This window comes from Biomphalaria glabrata, chromosome 12, assembly GCF_947242115.1.
Source record: "Biomphalaria glabrata chromosome 12, xgBioGlab47.1, whole genome shotgun sequence".
Lineage (NCBI taxonomy): Eukaryota > Metazoa > Mollusca > Gastropoda > Planorbidae > Biomphalaria > Biomphalaria glabrata.
In genome coordinates, this window is record NC_074722.1 from 3,628,797 (window position 1) to 3,653,252 (window position 24,456).

The 24,456-nt window shown below is 37.7% G+C and overlaps 1 protein-coding gene across 1 annotated transcript in view; it reads left to right on the forward strand.

Annotated features, from left to right (window-relative positions):
* The first annotated feature begins 1,018 nt into the window (after window positions 1–1,018).
* Window positions 1,019–24,456, forward strand: part of LOC106077587 (deoxyhypusine synthase-like) — a 29,822-nt gene continuing 6,384 nt past the window's right edge. Inside the window, exons 1-6 of the mRNA XM_056007214.1 lie at window positions 1,019–1,304; window positions 16,586–16,790; window positions 18,335–18,538; window positions 21,309–21,398; window positions 21,923–22,048; window positions 22,881–23,124. Of these exons, the coding sequence (XP_055863189.1) occupies window positions 1,204–1,304; window positions 16,586–16,790; window positions 18,335–18,538; window positions 21,309–21,398; window positions 21,923–22,048; window positions 22,881–23,124 (970 nt within the window). The 5' untranslated portion in view covers window positions 1,019–1,203. The remainder of the gene's footprint in view (window positions 1,305–16,585; window positions 16,791–18,334; window positions 18,539–21,308; window positions 21,399–21,922; window positions 22,049–22,880; window positions 23,125–24,456) is intronic.

Sequence of the window (24,456 nt, forward strand, 5' to 3'; positions counted from 1 at the left end):
CTTTTCAAGTGTCTTACAACTTCAAATCAGCAGACAACGCGAGACTGCTTACAAGTATTCTAGAAGATGGATCGATTTCTTTCTTTGTCCTCCTTAACATTCGCATTATTAATACCTCATTACCCGTACCTTTGTTTGAAATAACAAATTGAAATAATGGTTGAAATAATGTGGTATGCGGTGCATTTAATGTACTTTAAATCTTTCTTTTAATTTTTTTCTTCAAACTAAAAGAAACAACACAAAAAAAAAACCTAGTCTGTTTGACAAATGCTCATGTTATAGGTAAAAATTATGTAGGTCTCTACTGGGTCAGCGTAGTCAAGTGAAGTACTGCATTCTTCCTTGATTGTTAGACTCTAGAACGTGAGACTGAAAGGTTGTGTTATTGTAGTCAGTTAGATTTTGTTAAAAAATATTATTACTTAAGTCTAGTACATTTATTATATCTCATATCTTATATATTGCAGACGTTACTTTAAAAAAATAAGATAATTAAGTCTTAAGCATTATCAACTTGTATTTTGTCTATATAACAAAAGTTATAATTAGTATTGTTCACAAGGAAGTTATAATCAAGTTATTTGAAGTTTCATTAGTTAAGAGATATTACGCCTACAGCGGTATAGTTGTCTACCAGCAGTTTGGTGCTACAAGTCAGTGACCGGCAACAACACCAAACCTCCCACAGGACGATTTGAACCCGAGACTATCGAGATGACAGTCCAGGGCGCATACCACACGACCAGGCAGCCATCGTTGGGCTCCGTCACAAATGCGGAGAGTTTTTAGATAAAGCAATGCTTTTTATTATTATTATTGATTTCCAGCCCCCTAAAAAAAAAAAAGAAAAGAAAATGGCCGCTACGCCACTGCTGAAACCACTCTTACTTACGCCGGCTCTGAATGTAGGCCTACTGCTAACCTGACCTAGATAAATTCATCAAATGCAAGCGCTTTTAACGATTTGTCAATAGCCAGTAAAATGTCGACTGGCGCGTTGTCCGCGCGCGCTGATAGTGAGGAGGAAATGACGACTAGAAATAATAATAATAATAACAGCCAAAGAGAAGCGGGTGGCTTCCCAAAAAAATGTACACTATAAAAAGAGACGTTGTTTTCATCATTCGGACGTGTCAACTAGAAGTAGTTTTGTAGAGGCATTCGAAAAAATATTAAATTTGACACGCAAAGGGAGATAAAATGGGAACTTTGTCTCAACCAATCAATGAAATTAGCCAGGATAATGGCTTGCATGTATCGGGAAGAGATGCCAGATCTGAACTGGATTCATCTAGATCTCGGTAAGTCGTAAACTTGTTATGTTTACACGTTAGAGGATTGTCGTTAACATTTTTCTTACAAATAATTCGCGGTACAAGCAATACAATTGTTAACAATACAGATTTCAACATTAGAATGTAGACAATTAGGCCTGCTTTATATAAAATTTAAAGAACAAGACTAAGTATGCCAGGTAATTTCAACATTTTAGGAATAAATCGATTTAGGCATACACAAAAATTGAGTTAGTGTCGCAATCTATGCTATTTTTTACAAATATATTTTTTTAAAAAAGCTACACGTAGCCAAAACACATTTTCAACAAAGATTGAAAGTAATAATTTCAAAACCTTCTGCCGGATGTAGATTAGCTTAAAGATTAAACTTATTTAATGAGTTTTAGTGTATCTTAAAAAAGAAATAAGAATTGCGTTCAGTATGTTTATATTTCAAAGTAGGATCATAGTTTTAGTTGCTGTTTGTTAGACTACCTCAAAGGTATTGGGTATTTAAAAAAAAAAAAAAAAAACAATGTCAAGGACGCTAAATCAAATTTCAATGTTGCCAACTAAATTTTTAAAAAAAATTAAGGCACAAACGGAAAAAGCTTATAAAACTTGATTCTGCAGTGCTAAAAATGGCACAAAATTATCATAATAATAATAATAAGGCTTGTCCATAGACTTATATATACTATATAAATCAATGGGCTTGTCATACAACTTTAAAAAAAAAGTCATAAGTTATCAACACTTCCTTTACTCTGAACACCGGATACGCCAAAAATACTTGGTATTTAGAGTTATCCTTCTTATATGAAAATAGACAATATTCAGTTCGTTTTTTACCTTTACCTATCCCTTAGTCTGTTGAACCGTTGGGGCACCATGCAAGACTCGTCGACCGTCTTTCTCCATTCCTCTCTGTCTTTTGCCTTAGTTAGAACCTCTGTTCGTTTAATATATTTTAAATAGCTACTGTTAAATAGCTACTTCTGCTGTTACTAGGCCTATATAGATATAGATGTTTGTGAAGTGATATGTGGGCAGGGAGGATGAAGTAGTCTGAAATGTCATTTTTCTGAATGGAAGTCGCGAATTGACCATCATATGACATCTTTGCTCAATTTTACGAAAGTTTTTTTTATGCATCATTAATAACTGATTATCATAATTTGTGTCTTGATGTGGTCGATACAGAGCCACAGGCTAACCATACTTACCATATTTGCATTTCTTTTCGTGGGTTTTTATGCTGTTTATTTTTCTAAATCGTTGGCTGTTATTTTAACAGGGCCGGCCTTAGAAAATTGGAAGCCCTTGTCGAAGTGAATAGGGTGGCCCCAAATGATATATATATATATATTGTCATCCAGGGGGGCTGAGGGCTTTGCACTGGGGTTTTATGCACACTGGGCAGGTTATTCCAGCTGGAGCTAGTGTCGTTTGCCTTGCTTTTCTTCTCTGGCGTTTTTCTTCTACCAGCGTTGTTCTTTTTTCCTCAGCAACCTGTGCGCCAGTTTTCACAGCGCGACGCCATGAAGCTCTGTCACGTGCCTCTGTCTCCCAGGTGCCTGGGTCTATGCTGAACGCCTTCAGAGAAGCTTTGAGGGTGTCCCTGAAGCGCTTTCTTTAACCACCTTGCGAGCGCTTTCCTTCGCTTAGTTGGCCATACAAGAGTCGTTTAGGGACCCCAAATGAAATAGAAAAGCAAAAAATTAAGAACGATAAATACACTATGAATTAAAAACCTTCCTGTATCTACATACATAAATCAACAAATAAGTTACATTTATATAGCGCCGATAGCACAAGTGTGCTTCACGAACAATTCATGCTCCCCAGACATTTCACCTAAAGATAAAAACAATGGTCTTCTTGTGAATATACCGTGAATCGTAGTGGAGACTTAGAACGAGGCTAGTAGACATAGAGCCAAAGGGTTCTGCTATGTTTGAGATTTCATCCATGTTTTCGCAATTCTTTCTCCTGTGCGAGGGAGTCTTTCGCCAATCGTAGGCCCTAGGCAGCTGCCTGGTTTGCCTATGCCTAACGCCGGCCCTGCTCTGTTTAGCTCAAACAAGGCCGTCTTTATAGCAGTGGCTTTGGCTCAATTCGTTTCGTTTGTATGCCATATGGAATGGTTATAGACAAAAGATGTAGCTATAGCCAAAGGTCGACTTGATATCTGTATCTCCAAGCCATCCTGTGGTTATGCAATCAAAGGGATTTTAATGGGGGGGGGGGGCTGGATTATGATTGTGAGAAAGCTGCTTATGTGTCTGTGTCTTGAGGGCCACGTTACTCCGCCACGTTTGCACCATACAACTCTTTACATAGTCTGCTTCATAAAAAGTAAACTTAATAGCAGCTTCAGTATCTTTATATCGTCTGTTTCGTCAAATGTTAAAGTAAACTTTATATTGCCAGCTTCATAAAATGTTAAAAGTAAACTTTATATTGCCAGCTTCATAAAATGTTAAAGTAAACTTTATATTGCCAGCTTCATAAAATGTTAAAGTAAACTTTATATTGCCAGCTTCATAAAATGTTAAAGTAAACTTTATATTGCCAGCTTCATAAAATGTTAAAAGTAAACTTTATATTGCCAGCTTCATAAAATGTTAAAGTAAACTTTATATTGCCAGCTTCATAAAATGTTAAAGTAAACTTTATATTGCCAGCTTCATAAATGTTAAAGTAAACTTTATATTGCCAGCTTCATAAAATGTTAAAAGTAAACTTATTATTGCCAGCTTCATAAAATGTTAAAAGTAAACTTTATATTGCCAGCTTCATAAAATGTTAAAGTAAACTTTATATTGCCAGCTTCATAAAATGTTAAAGTAAACTTTATATTGCCAGCTTCATAAAATGTTAAAGTAAACTTTATATTGCCAGCTTCATAAAATGTTAAAAGTAAACTTTATATTGCCAGCTTCATAAAATGTTAAAGTAAACTTTATATTGCCAGCTTCATAAAATGTTAAAGTAAACTTTATATTGCCAGCTTCATAAAATGTTAAAAGTAAACTTTATATTGCCAGCTTCATAAAATGTTAAAAGTAAACTTTATATTGCCAGCTTCATAAAATGTTAAAGTAAACTTTATATTGCCAGCTTCATAAAATGTTAAAAGTAAACTTTATATTGCCAGCTTCATAAAATGTTAAAAGTAAACTTTATATTGCCAGCTTCATAAAATGTTAAAGTAAACTTTATATCGCCAGCTTCATAAAAAACTTAAGTTAACTTGACATCGTCTGCTTTGTAGACCGCGAAGTCTCAAATTAAGAACATTGCATGATCCACCCCATTTACCGCTTACGGAAGCGTTCCATTTTATCTATGAAACATATGACATGTCGACATGTATATAACTTAATTTCCAAGCAAGATCGAGTTGGTTAAAAACTGGGTTACATTTGAACTGTCTTCATCCTTCACTGATCTTTGTATTTAATATTTAGATTTACTTCGCGCCTTCTCTAAACTATGCAATGCTGCAATCAAAGAAATCACCCATCCATGCGCACAGTCGCGAAAAGATTGCTCAGGAATTTTTAAAACAGATTAACACACGTGTGTTGTTGTGTGCACGTTTTCTCAATGTAAGAGCGTGTAAATCTAATGCAGACAACAAAAACGATTGTCGGACCTTACCCAATTCTTTTTCACGACGTTTGTCTTGTTACGAAAAGACCGGATTTTGACTTGTTTAGACCCTACGCTTTTTGAGTTATTGGGCCAGGGCCGGACGTGGGTAACTGGAGGCCCTTGGCAAATAAAATTTTGTGGTCCCCAAATGAAAATTTAAAATGAACTATGAAAAATATTATCCTGCAATATATTCCAACATATCCGTATCTGTATCGATATCAATCACTATGTTTTCGACACATTCTTTATCGCTAATTTCAGATGACCATAAGCCTAGATATCGCTAATTTCAGATGACCATAAGCCTAGATATCGCTAATTTCAGATGACCATAAGCCTAGATATCGCTAATTTCAGATGAACATAAGCTAGATATCGCTAATTTCAGATGACCATAAGCCTAGATATCGCTAATTTCAGATGACCATAAGCCTAGATATCGCTAATTTCAGATGACCATAAGCCTAGATATCGCTAATTTCAGATGACCATAAGCCTAGATATCGCTAATTTCAGATGACCATAAGCCTAGATATCGCTAATTTCAGATGACCATAAGCCTAGATATCGCTAATTTCAGATGACCATAAGCCTAGATATCGCTAATTTAAGATGACCATAAGCCTAGATATCGCTAATTTCAGATGACCATAAGCCTAGATATCGCTAATTTCAGATGACCATAAGCCTAGATATCGCTAATTTCAGATGACCATAAGCCTAGATATCGCTAATTTCAGATGACCATAGGCCTAGATATCGCTAATTTCAGATGACCATAAATCTAGATATCGCTAATTTCAGATGACCATAAGCCTAGATATCGCTAATTTCTGATGACCATAAGCCTAGATATCGCTAATTTAAGATGACCATATGCCTAGATCGTTGATAAACCGATATGTTGATTCTCCTCTGCATCGCTTGAATTAACCCTGCATATTCCGTAACCGTGGTCTTCACTTTTTTCCTGCCACTTTAGCCGATTCGTTGACCACTTCTTCCAAAGCCATCCGCTTTTTGTTTTCATTAAGATGCACCTGACTCGAAATAGCGTCTCGACATTTTCAGCTAAACCTTTTCTAACATTGGTAGTCTTACGAGTAAATCTAAATACTTTCGTTAATAAAACTTTAGTCAGGGTAAAAACCTACAGCCAATCTGGCAGACATTGATGAATAGAACTTTACTATGTTTGAAAGTTGATCCATTTTTTGTCTGTTTTTTTCTCTAAAGATTTTTTTTTTGGTCCTTTGCGAGACCCCCATCAATTATTATTATTATTTGATTATTATAGTAGCTTTTATACTTTCATGCTCAGAGCGCTTTTGGTCCAATTTCATTTGTGGACCAGTGGGGGGGGGGGGGGGGCAGGGGTATCTAGGAGTTGGTTTTCCGTGCTGCCTCAGTAAACACAACTCTGCCCGAGTCGGGTGTCGAACCTCCAGCTCCCTTCTAGGTAGCCAAGCCAAGCCCAAGCGCACTTGGCCTCTCGACCACGCTTCCCACCAATCCGCCTATAGGCGGCTGCCTAGTTTGCTTATGCCTAAGGCCGGCCCTCCGTCACCTGATGCACATGCCTTGCCGAGATGTGACAGCTTGCGTACCTCAATGACCCTCAGAGCTGTACCGGAGGGAGCTCATCACTCCTGGCAGGTACTACCAAGCCGGACAGGTCTGTTAGGAAAGAGGCCAGACAAAAGGTGCATCCCCCTCCCCAGGGACATAGGGGTTGTGCGATAGGCTAACAACATGTCCATGGAAACAAATATGGTTAAGAAACCATAGCCAAAACACAACATAGTCAGAGGCGAGAGTAGAGCTCCGCAAAGGACCTGGGAAGCCATTAAAAAACTAGCAAGATACTGTGGAGAGTGACGTGTTTTTACTGAGGCCCTATGCTCCATGAGGAATGCAAAGGAAAGATGATGATGATGATGAAGGCCGGCCCTGATGGGGCCCCTTATAAGCCCAGCTGCCCACTTCCATCGGCTAAGCCCATGCTGTTTACAACATCAGGCGATTTTGCTTTTTCTTCGAAATGATTGAAAACATCCCTAGAACTAAATGGGGGCCTCAAGAAAGTGGGGGCCATAGTGCCGCCATAGGCTACAGTTTGTGCTGTCTATAGGTAAACCCGACATCGTGTTACAAAGTTGTAGGCCTCAAAGTGGCAACACAGTTTGCTAACTCTATAATCAAACTATTTACTTCTGTGATAGTCATTTTAAAATAAGTACCAGATCGTCATACTTGTTCTATGATCTGTGGATATGTATCTTCATCAGCGTTTTGAAACAAAAAATAAACCAATAGTTACTGCATAGACTTGAAATATTTAACATAAAGGTTGAGAGCAGAATTACACGGGACTACAAAGGCCCAGTGGCAAACTGAATATTTTGCTACAACTGACGCAGACAATGCCGTTATCCTCCAGGGGTCTATTTAAATTTTTCTTTTCGCTGTCGGAGCATGTCATGGCTTTTCTCTTTTATTTGACTTATACACGTGTGACTTTTTTTATAGTTTTTTTTTCTCATCTATTTCTTTCATAAACCACTTAATGCCAGCTACTTTTCTATATGCCAGTGAAGGCGCTCTGACGCCTAAGATGACCTTATAGCATCTGGCAGCTCCTCTTTTAGGCCTTAGAATCACAATAGGCATGTGGCCCATAGTCATCCTATCCAATGCAATAAGTAGTGTCTCAATTCTGCCCACATCTGGCTTATAAAAACCAATGATCTTTATTCATGGTAAATCAGTTGCAAAAGAAATTCAAATTCTAGTTGCTACTTCAAAATGAAAAGCGATGGTCGAGTCACCACGATGTTGAATGAAAAAAATTTGGAGAATTCTAGTTCCTATTCCAGACCTTGCGATCTATTGGGCTAATGCAGGGGTTCTCAACCTTTTAAGGTCGTCGACCCCTTTTTACAATCCCGAACTCTGCCGCGACCCCCCCCCCCCACACATAATAGAAGAATAGACAATAACAATCCATAGTTTCGATAATCCTAGGCGACCCCTGGCAAATCGTAAATCGACCCCCTAGGGCCTAGGGGGTTGCGACCCACAAGTTGAGAACCCCTGGGCTAATGTTTCTATGACCCAAGGTTAACGACGATGTCATGTGGCCAGCACAACGACCCGTTTACTTCTCTCCAACTAATGTCAGCTACCCATTAGAGCTGGGTGAACTCACGAGGCGCCCCAAAGATCCCGAAATTAAAAATCCCACTCTTTACCTGAAATCACGGTCGCGCCATTTACTAATAATACTCATATATATATATATATTAAATTATTCTTGAGGATATGTGTTTCTGTGATCGATGTCTATGATAGTAAAAGGATAAAATTGTGAATGTCTCTTTTTTAATGTTCGAAATCTTTTTATCTAACTTTAAAAATGTTTTTTATCTTTTAAAAAATGGCTGTGAGGCTGATCACTTTTGAATATTCAAACTTAATAAGGTTAAATGTGTAGAGACTTAGGAATAAAGAGGAAAGCGAGTAGATCAAATTAAACACATAATGCATAAAATATTAAACCAAGACTAGCCAGATAACTGCTTATACTGATTTATCTAAGACATCGGTAGAATGTGTAGGTTTATAATTCCTAATCACAGCATTTCCTTAATGAAATCGAAAGCTGAGATGATGATGACATTGGTAATGAAGATATTGATAACGATAAATCCCTGCCTCCTTTTTGGACGAGCAGAAATGAATATTTTTACTTACGTCCCAGCTACCCCGGAAGCGAGCAGTGTTTGAACTCGGGACAATATTTACAACAGTCCGTTGCGCATACCACGTGACCAAGCAGCCCTACATTCTTTATGATAATCTTATACGTTTTAGTCTCTGTAAGCCTTCATCGAGGAATACGAGTGAGTTATTTCCCTTTTATTACTGTCGGGGCAAAAACATATATTACGTATTTTTCATTTAGGCCTATTAGTTGTATTTGCTTTTTTCTTTGCCACGGTCAATGAATATTATTGAAAATCTAGAGCAATCTAGGCTATGTAGTTCTGTATAAGTGTGTTTTAAGTTGATTGAAAGTTATGACCAAGACTGTTACTCTGACGAACGGATTGGTAGAAAAATGACCGAAAGACAGACCGTTGAGTAAAGTGAGCATAAAGTTAACGCTGTATGTCAAGAAAATATATAGATTTGTTGGGAAGCTATGCTTTAGCCTTAACGTACAAGTCTATTGCTTATCTAGCAGTGAAAGCCAATGAGATTTTGTTTTGAAAGCAGCATGGTACATTTGCCAGATTCCAAGCACCATTTAAGAGTTGGCCTAGACCTCAAGTACCGAACTTCACCGGATCGATTGAATGTCTAGTCGATTGGAACTGGAATCTCTCGACCTGACCTGCTCACAGCGCGGTACCAGATTATTGCACGAACCACTGCTCCTGGCATCTTGGGAACGAGGCAGCATTGAATGTGTAGGAGGCGGGGGTGGTAAAAATCTTTTTTAACGAGTAATCAGTGAGCTTAATCTGTGAGAAAGTAGGTCATAGAGAATTAACGGGGGTTTGGTAACTAGATCTAGTAACCTAGTACTTAGAGTTCAGGTTTTTATTTGTAATCAGAGTGCTCTTTCTTTTTGTTCCGTTCTTCATACTTTTCTTTTTCTCACTCTTTTTCTTTTTCACGAAGTCTGCCTATCTATTGATGTCTGTCTATCAAAGTGTGCATATCAATCGAAGTCTGTCTATCTGTTGAAATCTAAAAAAGTCTATCTATCGGAGTCCGTCTTTGTATCGAAGTCTGTCTATCGAAGTCTATCTATCGAAATCTATCAAGGTCTTTCTATCTTAACTTTTATAAAAAAAAAAAAAATAAAATTTACATTGTAATACTAGCTAATTGTCCTATAGAATTTGCGCCAGTGCAGCTTTTCTCAAATTGTGGGGAGTGCCCTCCTTGTGGGGACAACGGGAGAAGGGGCGAACCAGTTCAATGTATTTTTCAAGTGACAAAAAAAAATAATTTTCATAAAGTTTTAAATCCATGTTAGAATATTAACCAATAAAGGTGATATTGCTCGGTATTAGAAATTTTAAAAAAATTTCTTCTAAGTAAGAGACGTCGTTTAATTTTTAACTTTTATCTTTTAGAATGTGTTTTCTCCAAACAAGACTGTCTCACTTGTTTTCTGTTGTTTTTTTTTAAGGAAGACATTTCAGTACGTCTGCGTTAACGCGATTCTTCTCCATTTCGTCAGATTGAACGAATTTTTCCCCACAGTCGTACATCGTTCCGTTGATGACCTTTGCGTGACCAAAAGAAAACAAACCTTACGCTATAGGTACCTTGCTTATAGTAACGGCCAGGGCTGCCTACTTCTTTATTTGACTTAATTTGACTAAATATTGCGCTCTAGAAGCCAGGTGAATGCATACCTCAGATCTGATGACGACCCCCCCCCCCCCCAAAGTAAGTTCTCTCTCCATTTTGCCTCTACATGTCCATTTTTTTTATGTTTAAGTTTGTAGCTATTCGACTTATCTTATATAATACAGACGTTACTTAAAAAAAAAGATGATTACGTCCTACGCGTCATGCATCTAGTCATACATGTTAACCAATGACTTAAATCCTGACAAGTCATTGGTTTTCATGGCTGGGTCAGGCAACCCATTTCATGCTCTAATAGCACTAGGGAAGAAAGAGTATTTGTACAAATTTGTCCTAGCATTTGGAACGAGGAATGTGCCTTTATCTTTGTATCTTTCTGGGTGTTTTATTAGATTTTGTTTTTGTATTTGAAGATTATAGTTCAGTGTTTTATGTATAATTGCTACTTTACTTTTGAGTCTTCTGTCCTGAAGGCTTTCTAAATTTAGTGATTTTACTAAAGGTGTTACTCTAGACAAATGTAAATATTCATTTGTTATGAATCTCACTGCTCTATTTTGTGTCTGTTCCAGTTTCTTAATGTTTTCTTGAGTTGAGGGGTCCCAACCAGAGGATGCATATTCTATTATTGGCCAAACCAAGGTTAACTAACATTTTAGTTTTATGTTCTTATTTGATTTATAGAAATTTCTTTTAATAAACCCTAATGCTTTGTTGGATTTTTAAAATAGTTTCATCAATAAATTCGAAGACTAATTCTTTCTCCCTTTTCGCCCCAATTGAAACACCTTGATGACTCTATTGGTAGAAACGCATCTGAATGGAATGCGTTACTCGAATCTATAATTATTATTTTTTTTGGGTAACATTATCACTTAGTCTACCACCTTCAAAACATCACCTATTTTGTTTGTTGTTGTCAGTGTTGATTGGATGTTTGAGTTCAACGCTGCCGTAAAAATAGCTGCCGTACTAAACACGTGCCGTTGTTCCAATCAGATATTTTTGGCTATCTGTATGAACACAGGGACACAATCTTCAAACTATTGATCAAAGGTTCTAGACTATATTTGCTAACAGGCCTAAGCACAGCGTAATTAACTCTTTCTCTCCGTAATTATTTACCACATTCTGATGGAATCAACGTTTGTATCGTCCATTAGGAGAGAAAGAGTTAACCCATTTTCCACCCACAGAATCGTTTTTCATCGATTCACGACTTTTTTTTTTTCTAAAAAAATTGTTGCCAACTCGAAGTTACAACTTTTTATCCTTCTATTTTTTTTTTAAAACATAGTTTTATGTAGGCTATAAGTGGAAATGACTAAAAGAAACCTGGCAACAACTCTGTCATCAAAGATGTATTACTGTCTGTCGTAAGAGAAGCCTAATTGAATTTAAAAATAGTTTAGATGTCTTCATGTATTTTGGGGTTTTTCATTCTAAGTGTTAATTACAGTAATCTGCTGTTTGTTTAGATCTTAACTCTTTCTCTCCGTAATTATTTTTACCACATTCTGATGGAATGAAAGTTGGTATCGTCAGTTAGGAGAGAAAGAGTTAATATTTAGGATTCTTTTCACGTTCTTTAAGCCATTTAATAGAGTAAGGTAGAAAACGTGATATGAAGAAATGTGGTGGAGATATAAAGGAACCTAGAGGGAAAAAAAAGTTTTCAATTTAAAAGAGAAAGATCGGGAGAGAATTTGAAATACATTCATAAACCCGAAAATATCAAGAACGCCATGTTGAAAGATCACTTGCCGACTAAGGATTTCTAGAAATCACTTCATGCGTGGTGGTTGAGCGATAAAGCGCTCGGCTTCCAAACCGAGGTCCCGGGTTCCACTCCTGATGAAAACTATAATTTTTTTTAATTTCGGGATCTTTAGGGCGCCTCTGAGTCCAGCCAGCTCTAATGGGTACCTGACAATAGTTGGGGAAAGTAAAGGCGGTTGGTCGTTGTGCTGGCCACATGGCACCTTTGTTAAAAGTGGGCCACAGAAAGAGATGACCACTACATCATCTGCCCTATTGACCACACTCGAGAGAGATTAATTCTTTTTTATCCCAAATATGGTTTATTAAAATACTACAATTGTATGGTGTCCATTTGATATACTAAAAAGCTTTGCTATTTATGACTTTTTGCTATGTTTGAAAATCTCCGATTATGTAAGAGAAAGTTTCGTTTCGGTCCAATGCAGGGTTGAGATTTTATTTAATCAAAACTTTTTTGTTTGTTAAAATAGTTTTATATTATATTCTTTACGTGTTAATCACGTGATACAAATTGTGCAAATATTTACGCCTGCCACTTTTATGTATTTTCGACTGGTGGAGGGTCTGTCTCATCATCATTATCATCATCATCATCATCATCATCATTATCATCATCATCATCATTATCATCATCATCATCATTATCATCATCAAACTCCATTAGAGTGAGGGCTTGAGAGGCTCAAATCCTCTCTTGCAAAAGCCCTGGACAGAAACCCTGCTGTCTTGCGTAGTGCATAAATGTCGCCATACAGGTCGAGAATTTTGGGTTTCCCAGATCCGTCGAGATGGAGGTCAGCAAGTCTGGGGCAGTCAAACAGAATATGAGGCACGGTTTCCTCTTCTTGCCCGCACCGGGGGCACCGTGAATCGAAAGGAGGGTCTGTCTAAGAATTGCTGGGGCAATAAACTAAATCTAAGCCTTCCTATGACAACAAACCAAGTCTTCGGTTTCTTGGAGATACAGGTCAAGGCTTGTTGGAGCAATAGACTGAGTTTAAGGCTTGCAACTTGCAATGATAGGAGGCTTTGTGTTCAGTTTTCTGGTTATATTAGGTAGACAACAGACCTAATCACAGGTTGCTGCATTAATTTGTGAGCATGCATTTGCCGCGGTTTTCTTAAAAAAAAAAGCTTTTATATATAGCCCTACTTTCATGCTTATAGCTAGCTCAGAGCGCTATGGTCCAATCTCATTTGTGGACCAGTAGGGGGGGGGGTATCTGGGAGAAGGTTTTCAAAGCTGTCTTTAGTCGCTCGAGTCGGGTGTCGAACCTCGAGCCCCTTTCATAGGTAGCCAAGCCAAGTTCAAGCGTACTTAGCCTCTCGACAACGCTTCCCACAATCTCATCTAGTTCTAAATTATGTTATATTATCACAATACAATAACAATACTGTTGTTTAAAAGTTACACTCCATTTGTATTAAGTAGAACAAGAGTAGAGAAACAAACAGGAGAGACTAATACTAATACACACTAATGACACACTTAAAGAAAACCGTGAACACGTGAACATACTGAACAGTAGAACAAGGGAGACTACAACATAAACAAACAAACACACACACAGCATGCATAAACATAAATACACATATAAATGAAACAACTTAATTGTTGGACATTCGATAAGCATTTCACAAGGCAACCAAATACCAAAGCGTATAGGAGTTAAGATGCAATTTGAGTTTGCTAAGTCCTATGGAATTCTTTCCTTTAATCTGTGGAGAGTTCCTGATCATTGAAGGTCAAGTTAAAAAAAAAGTGACTTAGCTAGGTAGCTCTCTCTGTACAATTTGTCACACATACTAGTAAGCACTTAAGGATCAACAGAGCTATAAATATTATATAGGAATAAACAAATCTAGGAGCAAGTAATTTAATTACGATCAAGTGTTTGGCTGCTCGTTTGATCCCAAAAGCTGTACATTAACCCTGTTAAAGCGAATACCTAAGCTATTAGCAATTTTAAAAAGACTTAAAAAAGAGATAAAGAGAGAAGGGTGTGTGTGTGTGTGCGTGCATTATTTTAAATTGTAAACTAAAATGTTCTAATGGTTGCCCATGTTTGACAGGTATAAACTGAACTCTCTAAGTATTAATGTCGTTTTTAAATAGGCCTATTAAAAAAAAAAAAAATTTGAAACGCGGACACGTTGAGTCCAGTTGAAAGCTCAGCTCGGCCCGTCACATATTATGCAAGGATGGTCGTGCGGTTTGCGCGCTGGGTTGTCGTTTGGATTTATCGATGGTCCCGGGTTCAAACCCTGCCCGCTCCCACCCCCCCCCCCCCCGTCTTCCTGCTGGAGGTTTGGACTAGCAAGTAAATTATCTTCAACTCTGAATGAACATCCGAAATATATAAAACATTTTACAAACAAAAAACATTTTTTACAATGTTAATTTAAAATCGCATTTACACTCACACTGTAAATGTAAGTTTAGTTGTTTTTAAATCGAGATGATCTTTGTCACATGAAAACACTTTTTTTTTAAATGTAAAAAATAATTAACTCTTTCTCTCCGTAATTATTTTCCTCGTTCAGATGGAATTATTCATTTTTCCCTATAGTATTTCATTGCCCTATCTGCTACAGACAGACAGACAGATTTCACTGCTGCCCTTTTATGACCAAACTTCAATTACGTTTTTGTTTTAATTAGAAAATATTCTAAGTGGCATAGATAGATGCGTGCCCTTTTTATATAACACCAATTAAAGTTAATAAACCCCAAAATTAAGTTAATTTAATGGTGTCACAACAACGACGGTATCCTCAATCAGGAGAAAAAGAGTTAATGAATACAATACATGGGGGCCACCTTTTAAGTTTTGAAAAAACTGATTCCATTTGCCAATCATCGTCATCATCCGTCCCTTGACTTTCGTTGTGACATTCGCGTCACCAAATGTCTCCACTTTTCCCGCCCAGCAGCTGTTCTTAGCAGGATAGCAAAAGCCCCTTTGCCTTACCCTCGGTACACAACCAATCAGCTGCGGTTATAACACTAACTGCGTGGCAGTTGGTCTTCGATTCAAATTTCCTTTATTTCCGCTTGTTTGTTGTCCATTTGTTTTGAAATAAGTCAAATTATGGAAAGTCTACTACTTTTTTAGCGACCCCCGAAAAGGGAATATCCGCTATTAGTTTTTTGTGGTCTGTCTGTCCGTCCGTCCGTCTGTCCCGTTTAGATCTTAGAATCTAGAAAAGATACTGAAATTCGACATCATGCTATTTTAGATCTTTTAGGTTTCTGATGCAGCGGCTACTTATTTTTCTGAAAACCAAAAATTTTGTTTTTAAAATCAACTGTGCAAGAAGTTGTTTCATAAAAATACACAATTTTTACAACTATTCACTATTAATAGTAAAAAACACGGGAGACTATTTACCGCGACATAACATCTCACTGCTCTTACTTTACAATGGAGTAAATTACAATAGTAAAGGAGGTGACCATTTTGCATTTTTTAAACACATTTATGTAAACGGTTTTAATTTTTTTGTCAAAAGAATATTTTTTAAAACTTGTATTACTAAACTATGTAATTTCTGTCACACTAATTACCTAAATTTACAAAAAATGTTTGACTTTTTTTTTAAAGAGCAAAAATCTATTTAGTATACATATAATTGGAATTTAATTTAAAACAACAATTAATAAGTAGTGTTAATAAGTAGTGTTTCATACTATGCACGCAAAGTGCAAGGAGATGCAGCTACGGGGAAACACTAAACCAAAGGGAAAGGTTTCTATTTTTTTAAAGGGTTTGAATGAGAGATTGGACCTTTACAAACAATTAGAACTAGATCAATTAGATGATCATTCAATAACATCACTTAGGCCAGGTTCACAATTAACTTTATCTTCATATTCATATCAGCTTATTAAACACATATGAATATTAACAAAGTAATAATAGTAACATTAATAAATCTCCGTATCCTGTAGTATCAGGTCTTTAGTCGAACTAACAATACAAAAGTATCGTCACGAACACGCATCCTTTTTTTGTATCGACGAAGCTAAGGAGTTAGTTGTTAATAGTTTGTAGATCATAGTTTCGGATATTCTTTCTCAAAATATTGAAACCTGCCCTTTAACTGTCTGAGCGGACCACTTCGGGAGCCGATTTTGAGTTTGTGTTTCCACGCAAACTTTCATTGTAACCTTGTTCTATATTGAAATTATGTTGTGCCTCAAACAGAAGAGCTTAGAAAATTTGATTTGTGCGGAGCTAAAAAGTGCACAGAAATTATCATATACTTTAAAAAAAAAAAAAAAGACCTAGTTTGGCAACACTTCCTTTATTCTGTACACCGGATACACCAAAAAGCTAGCTATTTATAGTTTTCCCGCCATAAATGAAAATTGAAATGGGTTTGAAAGTACATTTGAATTCATAAAATAAACATGCAAACGCTTGATGAGCTTCCTGCTCTAATTCTGTATCGTTCTGATTGGTTGACAGAGATGTAAACAGAAGTGGCAACAAGACGATAATCACATCACGCAACCATGTGCACGTGCACCACTTAGTACGAGGGGCCCTGGAACAAGCATTGAAAGAGAGTGACCCAGTAGAAGACGGCACTCCGACAGTAGCAGGCTACGATTTCAACCAAGGTGTCAACTACACAAAACTCTTCCAAACTCTACCGACCATGGGCTTTCAGGTAAGATTCGTATCATTCAGACAGAGAGAGAGAGAGAGAGAGAAAGAGAAACTGGGGCAGAGAAAAATACGGAGAGAGAGACACACGCAGAGGGACAGAGAGAGCAATAGAGAGACAGTACAAACAGGGGGAGACAGAGAGAGGCACACACACACACAAAGATAGACAAAGACACAGAGAGGGAGAGACAGGAACAGATTTAAGGAGAGAAAAAGAGAGAGAAAAACGCAAAGATACAGATAGACAAGGATCCAGAGAGGGATAGACAGACAGACAGGGACACAGAAATAGAGAGAAACATGGAGAAGAAGAGCAACAGAGATACAAAGAGAGAAAGACTAAGAAACAGAGAGAGAGAGACAGAGACAGGTAGAGAGAGAAAGAAAGAAGGCAGGGGAAAGGTTCTGAAAAGTAAAGATCATATGAAAATCTACATGGAAAGAGCAGTAGCTAAGCAACACACTAGACATCAATGGTCAAGGAAGAGCAGTAGCTAAGCAACACACTAGACATCAATGGTCAAAGAAGAGCAGTAGCTAAGCAACACACTAGACATCAATGGTCAAGAAAGAGCAGTAGCTAAGCACCACACTAGACATCAATGGTTAAGGAAGAGCAGTAGCTAGACCACACACTATAGATATTAATGGTCAAGGAAGAGCAGTAGTTAGACCACACTAGACATCAATGGTCAAGGAAGAGCAGTAGTTAGACCACACACTAGACATCAATGGCAAGGAAGAGCAGTAGTTAGACCACACACTAGACATCAATGGTCAAGGAAGAGCAGTAGTTAGACCACACACTAGACATCAATGGTCAAGGAAGAGCAGTAGTTAGACCACACACTAGACATCATGGCAAGGAAGAGCAGTAGTTAGACCACACAATAGACATCAATGGTCAAGGAAGAGCAGTAGTTAGAGCACACAATAGACATCAATGGTCAAGGAAGAGCAGTAGTTAGACCACACACTAGACATCAATGGTCAAGGCAGAGCAGTAGTTAGACCACACACTAGACATCAATGGTCAAGGAAGAGCAGTAGTTAGACCACACACTAGACATCAATGGTCAAGGCAGGGCAACAGCTAGACCTCCATAGTCAAGGCAAAATAGTAGCTAGACCACACAGTATTCCTCTATGGTCAAGACCGAGCAGTAGTTAGACCACACACTAGATATCTAAGGTCAAGGAAGAGCAGTAGCTAGACCACATATAACTAGACCTCGATGGTCAAGACAGAGCAGTGGTTAGACAACACATAACTAGACCTCTATGGTCCACATAGAGCAGTAGCTAGACCACACATAACTAGACAGACCTCTATGATTAAGGTCATGTTTTCTGTACTAGTGTGCTGTCGGCTAATTCCTTATGACTAAAATGTAGGATCTAGAGTCGTGAAAACTGTAATATGAATGTGACAGATACACACCCCCACAAACTTAAAATAAAAAGCTGTTTTCAGCCATCAACAACTAAAAGACAACCAAAAAACAAATAGATGTAATAATGTAGGCTACTTCTCTTTTTAATCAGGCTTCACACCTCGGGCAGGCGATCGAGGCTATGAACGCCATGATAGACTGCCGGATGAAACCAGTCCCAGCAGCTGAGGCGGAGCAGACAACTCTGCCTTGTGGCCGCCGCCGTACCAACTGTACCATAATGTTGGGTTACACGTCCAACATGGTTTCCTCAGGCAACAGGGAGATAATCCGGTATTTGGCCCAGCATAACATGGTCAGTATGAATTATGTACCCTTTAATTAGGCCTACATATAAGAGACATAGAAAACGGTGGTGTTGATAAAAATCTGACATGGTTTCAAAATGTAGATCTAGTTTAGTTTAGAGATTATGCTAGTTTTGTAGCTGAATAGTGTGTATTGTTTAATGTTTTTAGCAACGGTAAAAGTAGTGACGTAGTGATACAAACGAATGACGTTGCAGAATACGTGTACATGATTGGAGAAGAACATGGCTAGGGCTTGTAGAAAGATGGATATTGAATAGACTGCTAGTTGAAACGACGGATAGTCTATTACGATCATCCCCATCTGTAAATAAACATCAGTTGACGTAATCACAAGTTTTATTGAGTATCTTTAATTGTTGTGTCCCTTGGATGTGTTCGGACTCACGTTTAGAATAGTGAAATAGTATCAAACAGACAACACACAAAAATCCAAGCCAGGACATTTTTTGGCAATCCCGAGGCCAGAGTGAACAACGCCCGGACAAGCAACGACCCCCGAGGCCAGAATCAACGTTATAAGATTCGCCTTTAGAGATTCACCCGCCTGCCTGATTCACACGTCTAGACTGTGCTACATGATTCCCCAACACCTTTCCAATCAACTTTCCCACAAATATTTCCCAATAAAAACTATCGTTAGTTTGTTCTTTTTGTTGCACCAATTTAGTGAGCCGAGTAGTTGCTTTCATCTATTGATACACAACTGTAGGCCTTAATCAGTGTCGATTCTGTTCTAAAAATTCCTTGCTTGTGACATATTTTTTACCTTTACCCATAGTCTGTGGACCGTTGGGGCACCATGCAAGATTTGTCGACCACCTTTCTCCATTCCTCTCTGTCATTTGCCTTAATTAGAACTTCTTTCAATGGCAGGCCCGTCCATTCTTTTATGTTGTCTTCCCATCGCTTTCTCTGTCTGCCTCTTCTTCTTTTTCCTGGTACTGTTCCCTGAAGGGAACATTTTACTTTTACAAGGACATTTTACAAATAGTTTTTGCACAAAAATAAATCGTAAAAGTATAAAATTAGAAACATACTTAACATCAAATGACCATTTGCCTTTGAGGAAACAGTTTTACGACATACCGGTGTCTCTCAAACTTTAATTAGTGACGCCCACCTAGACCAAATAAGTTAGGGTTGCCGCCTCCTTGCTCAGCTAGAGGGTCTGAGGAAAGCGCTGCAAGCTTCCCCAGCGAGCGTTAATGGTTTTTATGCATTTCTGAACTTCAGAAACTCCTTCTCATTGGGTCTGCACCATTTCTCTTAGTAAGAAGCAGATTAATCAGGGCCTAAAAGTGAAATCAAGAAATGGTGGGACGTGCTGATACTAAAGCATGAGAGCATCTAAGTTTGGGCTTGATCTTTATAAGTTCAAGCATCCTCGTATTAAACTCTACGTCTTGTAGCGGGCCTGTTTTGTCCACGCAAAAGAAGTAATCAAAACGAAGGTAAGCCACTTGGGAGAAAAGTGTGACTCTACAGGGCTAAACTAAAAGTGTGACTCTAAAGGGCTAAACTAAAAGTGTGACTCCACAGGGCTAAACTAAAAGTGTGACTCTACAGGGCTAAACTAAAAGTGTGACTCTAAAGGGCTAAACTAAAAGTGTGACTCCACAGGGCTAAACTAAAAGTGTGACTCCACAGGGCTAAACTAAAAGTGTGACTCCATAATACTACACAGGGCTAGACTAAAAGTGTGACTCCACAGTGCTAAACTAAAAGTGTGACTCCACACGGCTAAACTATAAGTGTGACTCCACAGGGCTAACTTAAAAGTGTGACTCCACAGGGCTAACTTAAAAGTGTGACTCCACAGGGCTAAACTAAAAGTGTGACACCACAGGGCTAAACTGAGATTTAATAATAAGGCATGTCTTCGAGTTCGAAGATGAATTGTGAATGCAATATTTCCCGTGGCTGCGCAGCCCTAGCTGCGACTTACAAATTTTGCCACATTCAGCGCAGGCTAACCATTGTCGGTGGTCGATTCAGATTTTCTTTTTGACCTCTACGTCTGTCCTCGGCACCGGTTTGGTCTCAAATGTGTATCCTGCGGCCTTTGTAAGTGACCCCAGCTGTAAATAGATCTATATAGGCCCAACTAAGGGGAGATTATCGTAGCAACCACATTTACTCAGTAGTTCCTATCGGCAGATGTAAAGATACTGGACACATGAACCTTCTCTCTTGGGACTATTTTCGTTACATTGCTTTGTAACCCAGATAAAGATCTAGATCTGAGCATGAAAACAGGACCTTTGAGACCCTTCTTGTGAATTATTATATATTTTCAAAATGAGAACTAGATCTAATACGAATCGGAATGAAACAAATTACAAATAAGAGTGATTACGAAAGGTAATTTGGATATCACCCTTTAACTTAGATTCCTACCAATAATGCATTCCTCTGAGTTATGGAAGTTAACTTTCGTTGAAATATTTAGTTATCCCTCAGAGATCTATATAGAATCTATAGCTAGAGTATTTATATATGTCCGTGTTTTAACATGGAAAATGATATATATTCTAAAAGTGCACATTATCCTAAGCATTCCTACTGAATAAAATGGGACAAACCTGTGGTTTGTACTTTTATATATTGCACATAAGTTTAAAACTCTGATTCTAGTCCGACTTCTCTGCTCAGTTTAAATTTATATCAAGCTTTTGAATTTTTATTTTTTTTTTTTAATTTTTAGCATCTAACTTTAGAGTATATAATTTATAACCAACTTTTTTTTTCTTTTAGATTGACTGTATCGTCAGTACCGCTGGTGGAATAGAGGAGGATTTTATGAAATGTTTCAGCTCTTTTTACATGGGAGATTTCAAACTGAAAGTAAGATTTTAAGATTCCTCTTTTATTTCCCTTGTTATTTAACAAGTAATTAAATTAATAAGCCTACACCTTGGGGAAAATAAAAGAGATCCTAAGAGGCTCATATGTTTGTAACTGTGTGACCAAACAGAAAATGGAAGTTTCAGAACTCAATTAAGAAGATAGTAAAGGCTCTCCACCTCAGCTATCATGTCAGTAGTTAAGCTCATTTTTTAAAATGGGGTGTTGGTGAATTGATTATTACATTCTCAAGATTTTGTATATGTACTCTAAAATGTGCCGTCGATGGTCCTGGATTCAAACTCTGCTTTTTGCCATCCCCTGCTGTCCTACGGAAGGTTTTCGACTGTGATGTAATAATCTTCATTTCTGAAGGAATATCTGCAGTATTGAAAACATCCTCTTTTGTTCCACAGACTTTAGGTTATCTTTACTAGATGTTCTGAAGGAAGCCCATTATTATCAAGCTAAACAGTAGAGATAATTTGACAAATAAATAATATGCAGCATCTTTCTGATTACAGGGCGCCGAGCTCTTTGAAAAGAGCCATAACCGAACTGGAAACCTACTTGTGCCTAACACAACCTACTGCAAGTTTCATTCTTGGCTGAATCCTATTCTTGACACCATGGTGGAAGAACAGAAACAAGTAAGTTCAATGCTGGGTTTTTCTTGGGTTTGTATCGACACTTGCACATATTTTAAATAACATAAAAGATTATGGTACTCCCCCCTCCCCCCCCCCCAAAAAAAAAACAAAAAAACAACCCCAAACCTTTCTTTTTGTGTAAATATTTTACTGACAGAGAGAGAGAAAGAGAGAGTTAAACTGAAAGGTGGATGGCGTAACAGCGGTGCCGTTTCCCAAAAGGTTTTAACTCTTTCTCTCCTAACTGACAATACCAGCATTGATTCCACCAGAATGTGGTAAATAATTACGGAGAGAAAGAGTTAAGATTAGCTCAGGCACAAGCTTGCTTTAACTGGCATAGAAGAGAGCACCTGTCAGCTGGTGGATTCTGGGTGAGACAACTTTTACCAAGGTCACTGGATACACACATTTGAGAACAAAAGAAAATCCGCAGCCAAGGACAGACAAAGTTTTTTTCTGGATGCCATTTGAAATATTGCACTTCTCCTAAAACAAGGTGGCTGTACAGTTTTTAACACAGTGGTTATACAGTTTTAAGCTTAACACAGAGATCATACAGCTTAAACACAGCAGTTGTTCAGCTTTAATACAGTTGTGGTACAGTTGCATAACAATGATTAAAAAATATAAAGTTTGATAAGAGTGCAAAAATGATGAAAAGATTATGGTTGCTACAAATAAAAAAAGGTCTGGCTAACTAACATACTACATTCAATTAACCAGATTCAACATTATTTAGAAAGAAGTCCCTTTTTAAAGCTTTTTTGTTCATGTTTTAAGTAGCAATTTAATCTTTCAAATATAATAAAATGGAATTTTTCTACTGCAGGGTGCTGAATGGACACCATCGAAACTAATTTGGAGAATGGGAAAAGAAATCAATAATCCAGAATCAATCTACTACTGGGCTTACAAAAACCAGATTCCAGTTTTCTCCCCAGCAATCACAGATGGTGCTATTGGTGATGTTCTTTTCTTCCACAGACATCTACACCCAGGAAACAGTATAAAGCTGGATATAGTGGCAGATGTTCAAACCATCAATGACTTGGCTTTATTTTCTGTGAATACTGGTAGGTCAAAATTCAGGATTTAAAAAAAAAAATTTGAGAAGCACTGGTTATCCCATAATCTTCTCCCATTTAAGTAATTTTTTTTACCTTCACTTTTTACCTATCCCTTAGTCAGTTGGACCGTTGGAGTACCATTCAAGATTTGCCGACCATCTTTCTCCATTCCTTTCTGTCCCTTGCCCTAGCCAGTACCTAATTCAATGACAGGCTCGTCCATTCTTTTATGTTGTCTTCTCAGCGCTTTCTCTGTCTGCATCTTCTTCTTTTTCCTGGTACTGAAGGAATGTCTTTGTGAGCCCTGAAGACCTTGTAAAATGGCCATAGATTTTTAGCTTGCATTTTTTTAACGATATTAAGCAGGTCATCTTGGGGTCCAATCGCTGTAGTAACCCTGTCTTTAATCTCTTGGTTTGTGATACAGTCTTTAAATGTGATACTTAGGATCCTTCAGTATCATCTCAATTCCATTTACTAGGATCCTTCTATAGCATCTCAATTCCATTTACTAAGATCCTTCTGTAGCACCTCAATTCCATTGCTAGGATCCTTCTGTATCATCTCAATTCCATTTACTATGATCCTTCTGTATCATCTAAATTCCATTTACTAGGATCCTTCTGTATCATCTCAATTCCATTGCTAGGATCCTTCTGTATCATCTCAATTCCATTTACTAGGATCCTTCTGTATCATCTCAATTCCATTGCTAGGATCCTTCTGTATCATCTCAATTCCATTGCTAGAATCCTTCTGTAGCATCTCAGTTCCATTGCTAGGATCCTTCTGTAGCATCTCAATTCCATTGCTAGGATCCTTCTGTAGCATCTCAATTCCATTTACTAGGATAAAACTCCATTTACCTATTCTACTTAATTAATAAAACATTGGATGGTGGTTGTCTGGCCATGCAGTTTTTACTTCACACTGTTGACATGACGGTCTTGAGTTTGAACCCTGGCTGCTGAAGGAACATCTGAAATTTACAAATGAAGTTAAGGGGCAGTTAGTGGCAGTAAGAAACAAAACAATGGCAAAACAAAGGAAAGAAGTAATGAGAGAGTTAATATTGTTCTATAGCAGAAAATATAAATAGATTTTTGGTGATTCCTGTGTACATAAGCTTTTCATTTTTTTAAAGTTTTATGATTATCTTTGTGCCCTTTTTAGCGCTGTAGAATCCAATTTTCTAAGCTCTCCCTTTTGTTGTTCAATTTTTTTAAAACATTTAGTTGGCAGCAATGAAGTTTAATTCAGCTTCCTTGAGGTTGTTTACTTTAGGGTGAAAATCCTCAATAAGGTAATTCCCTTTGAGCAAAGTGTGGTAAAAATCTC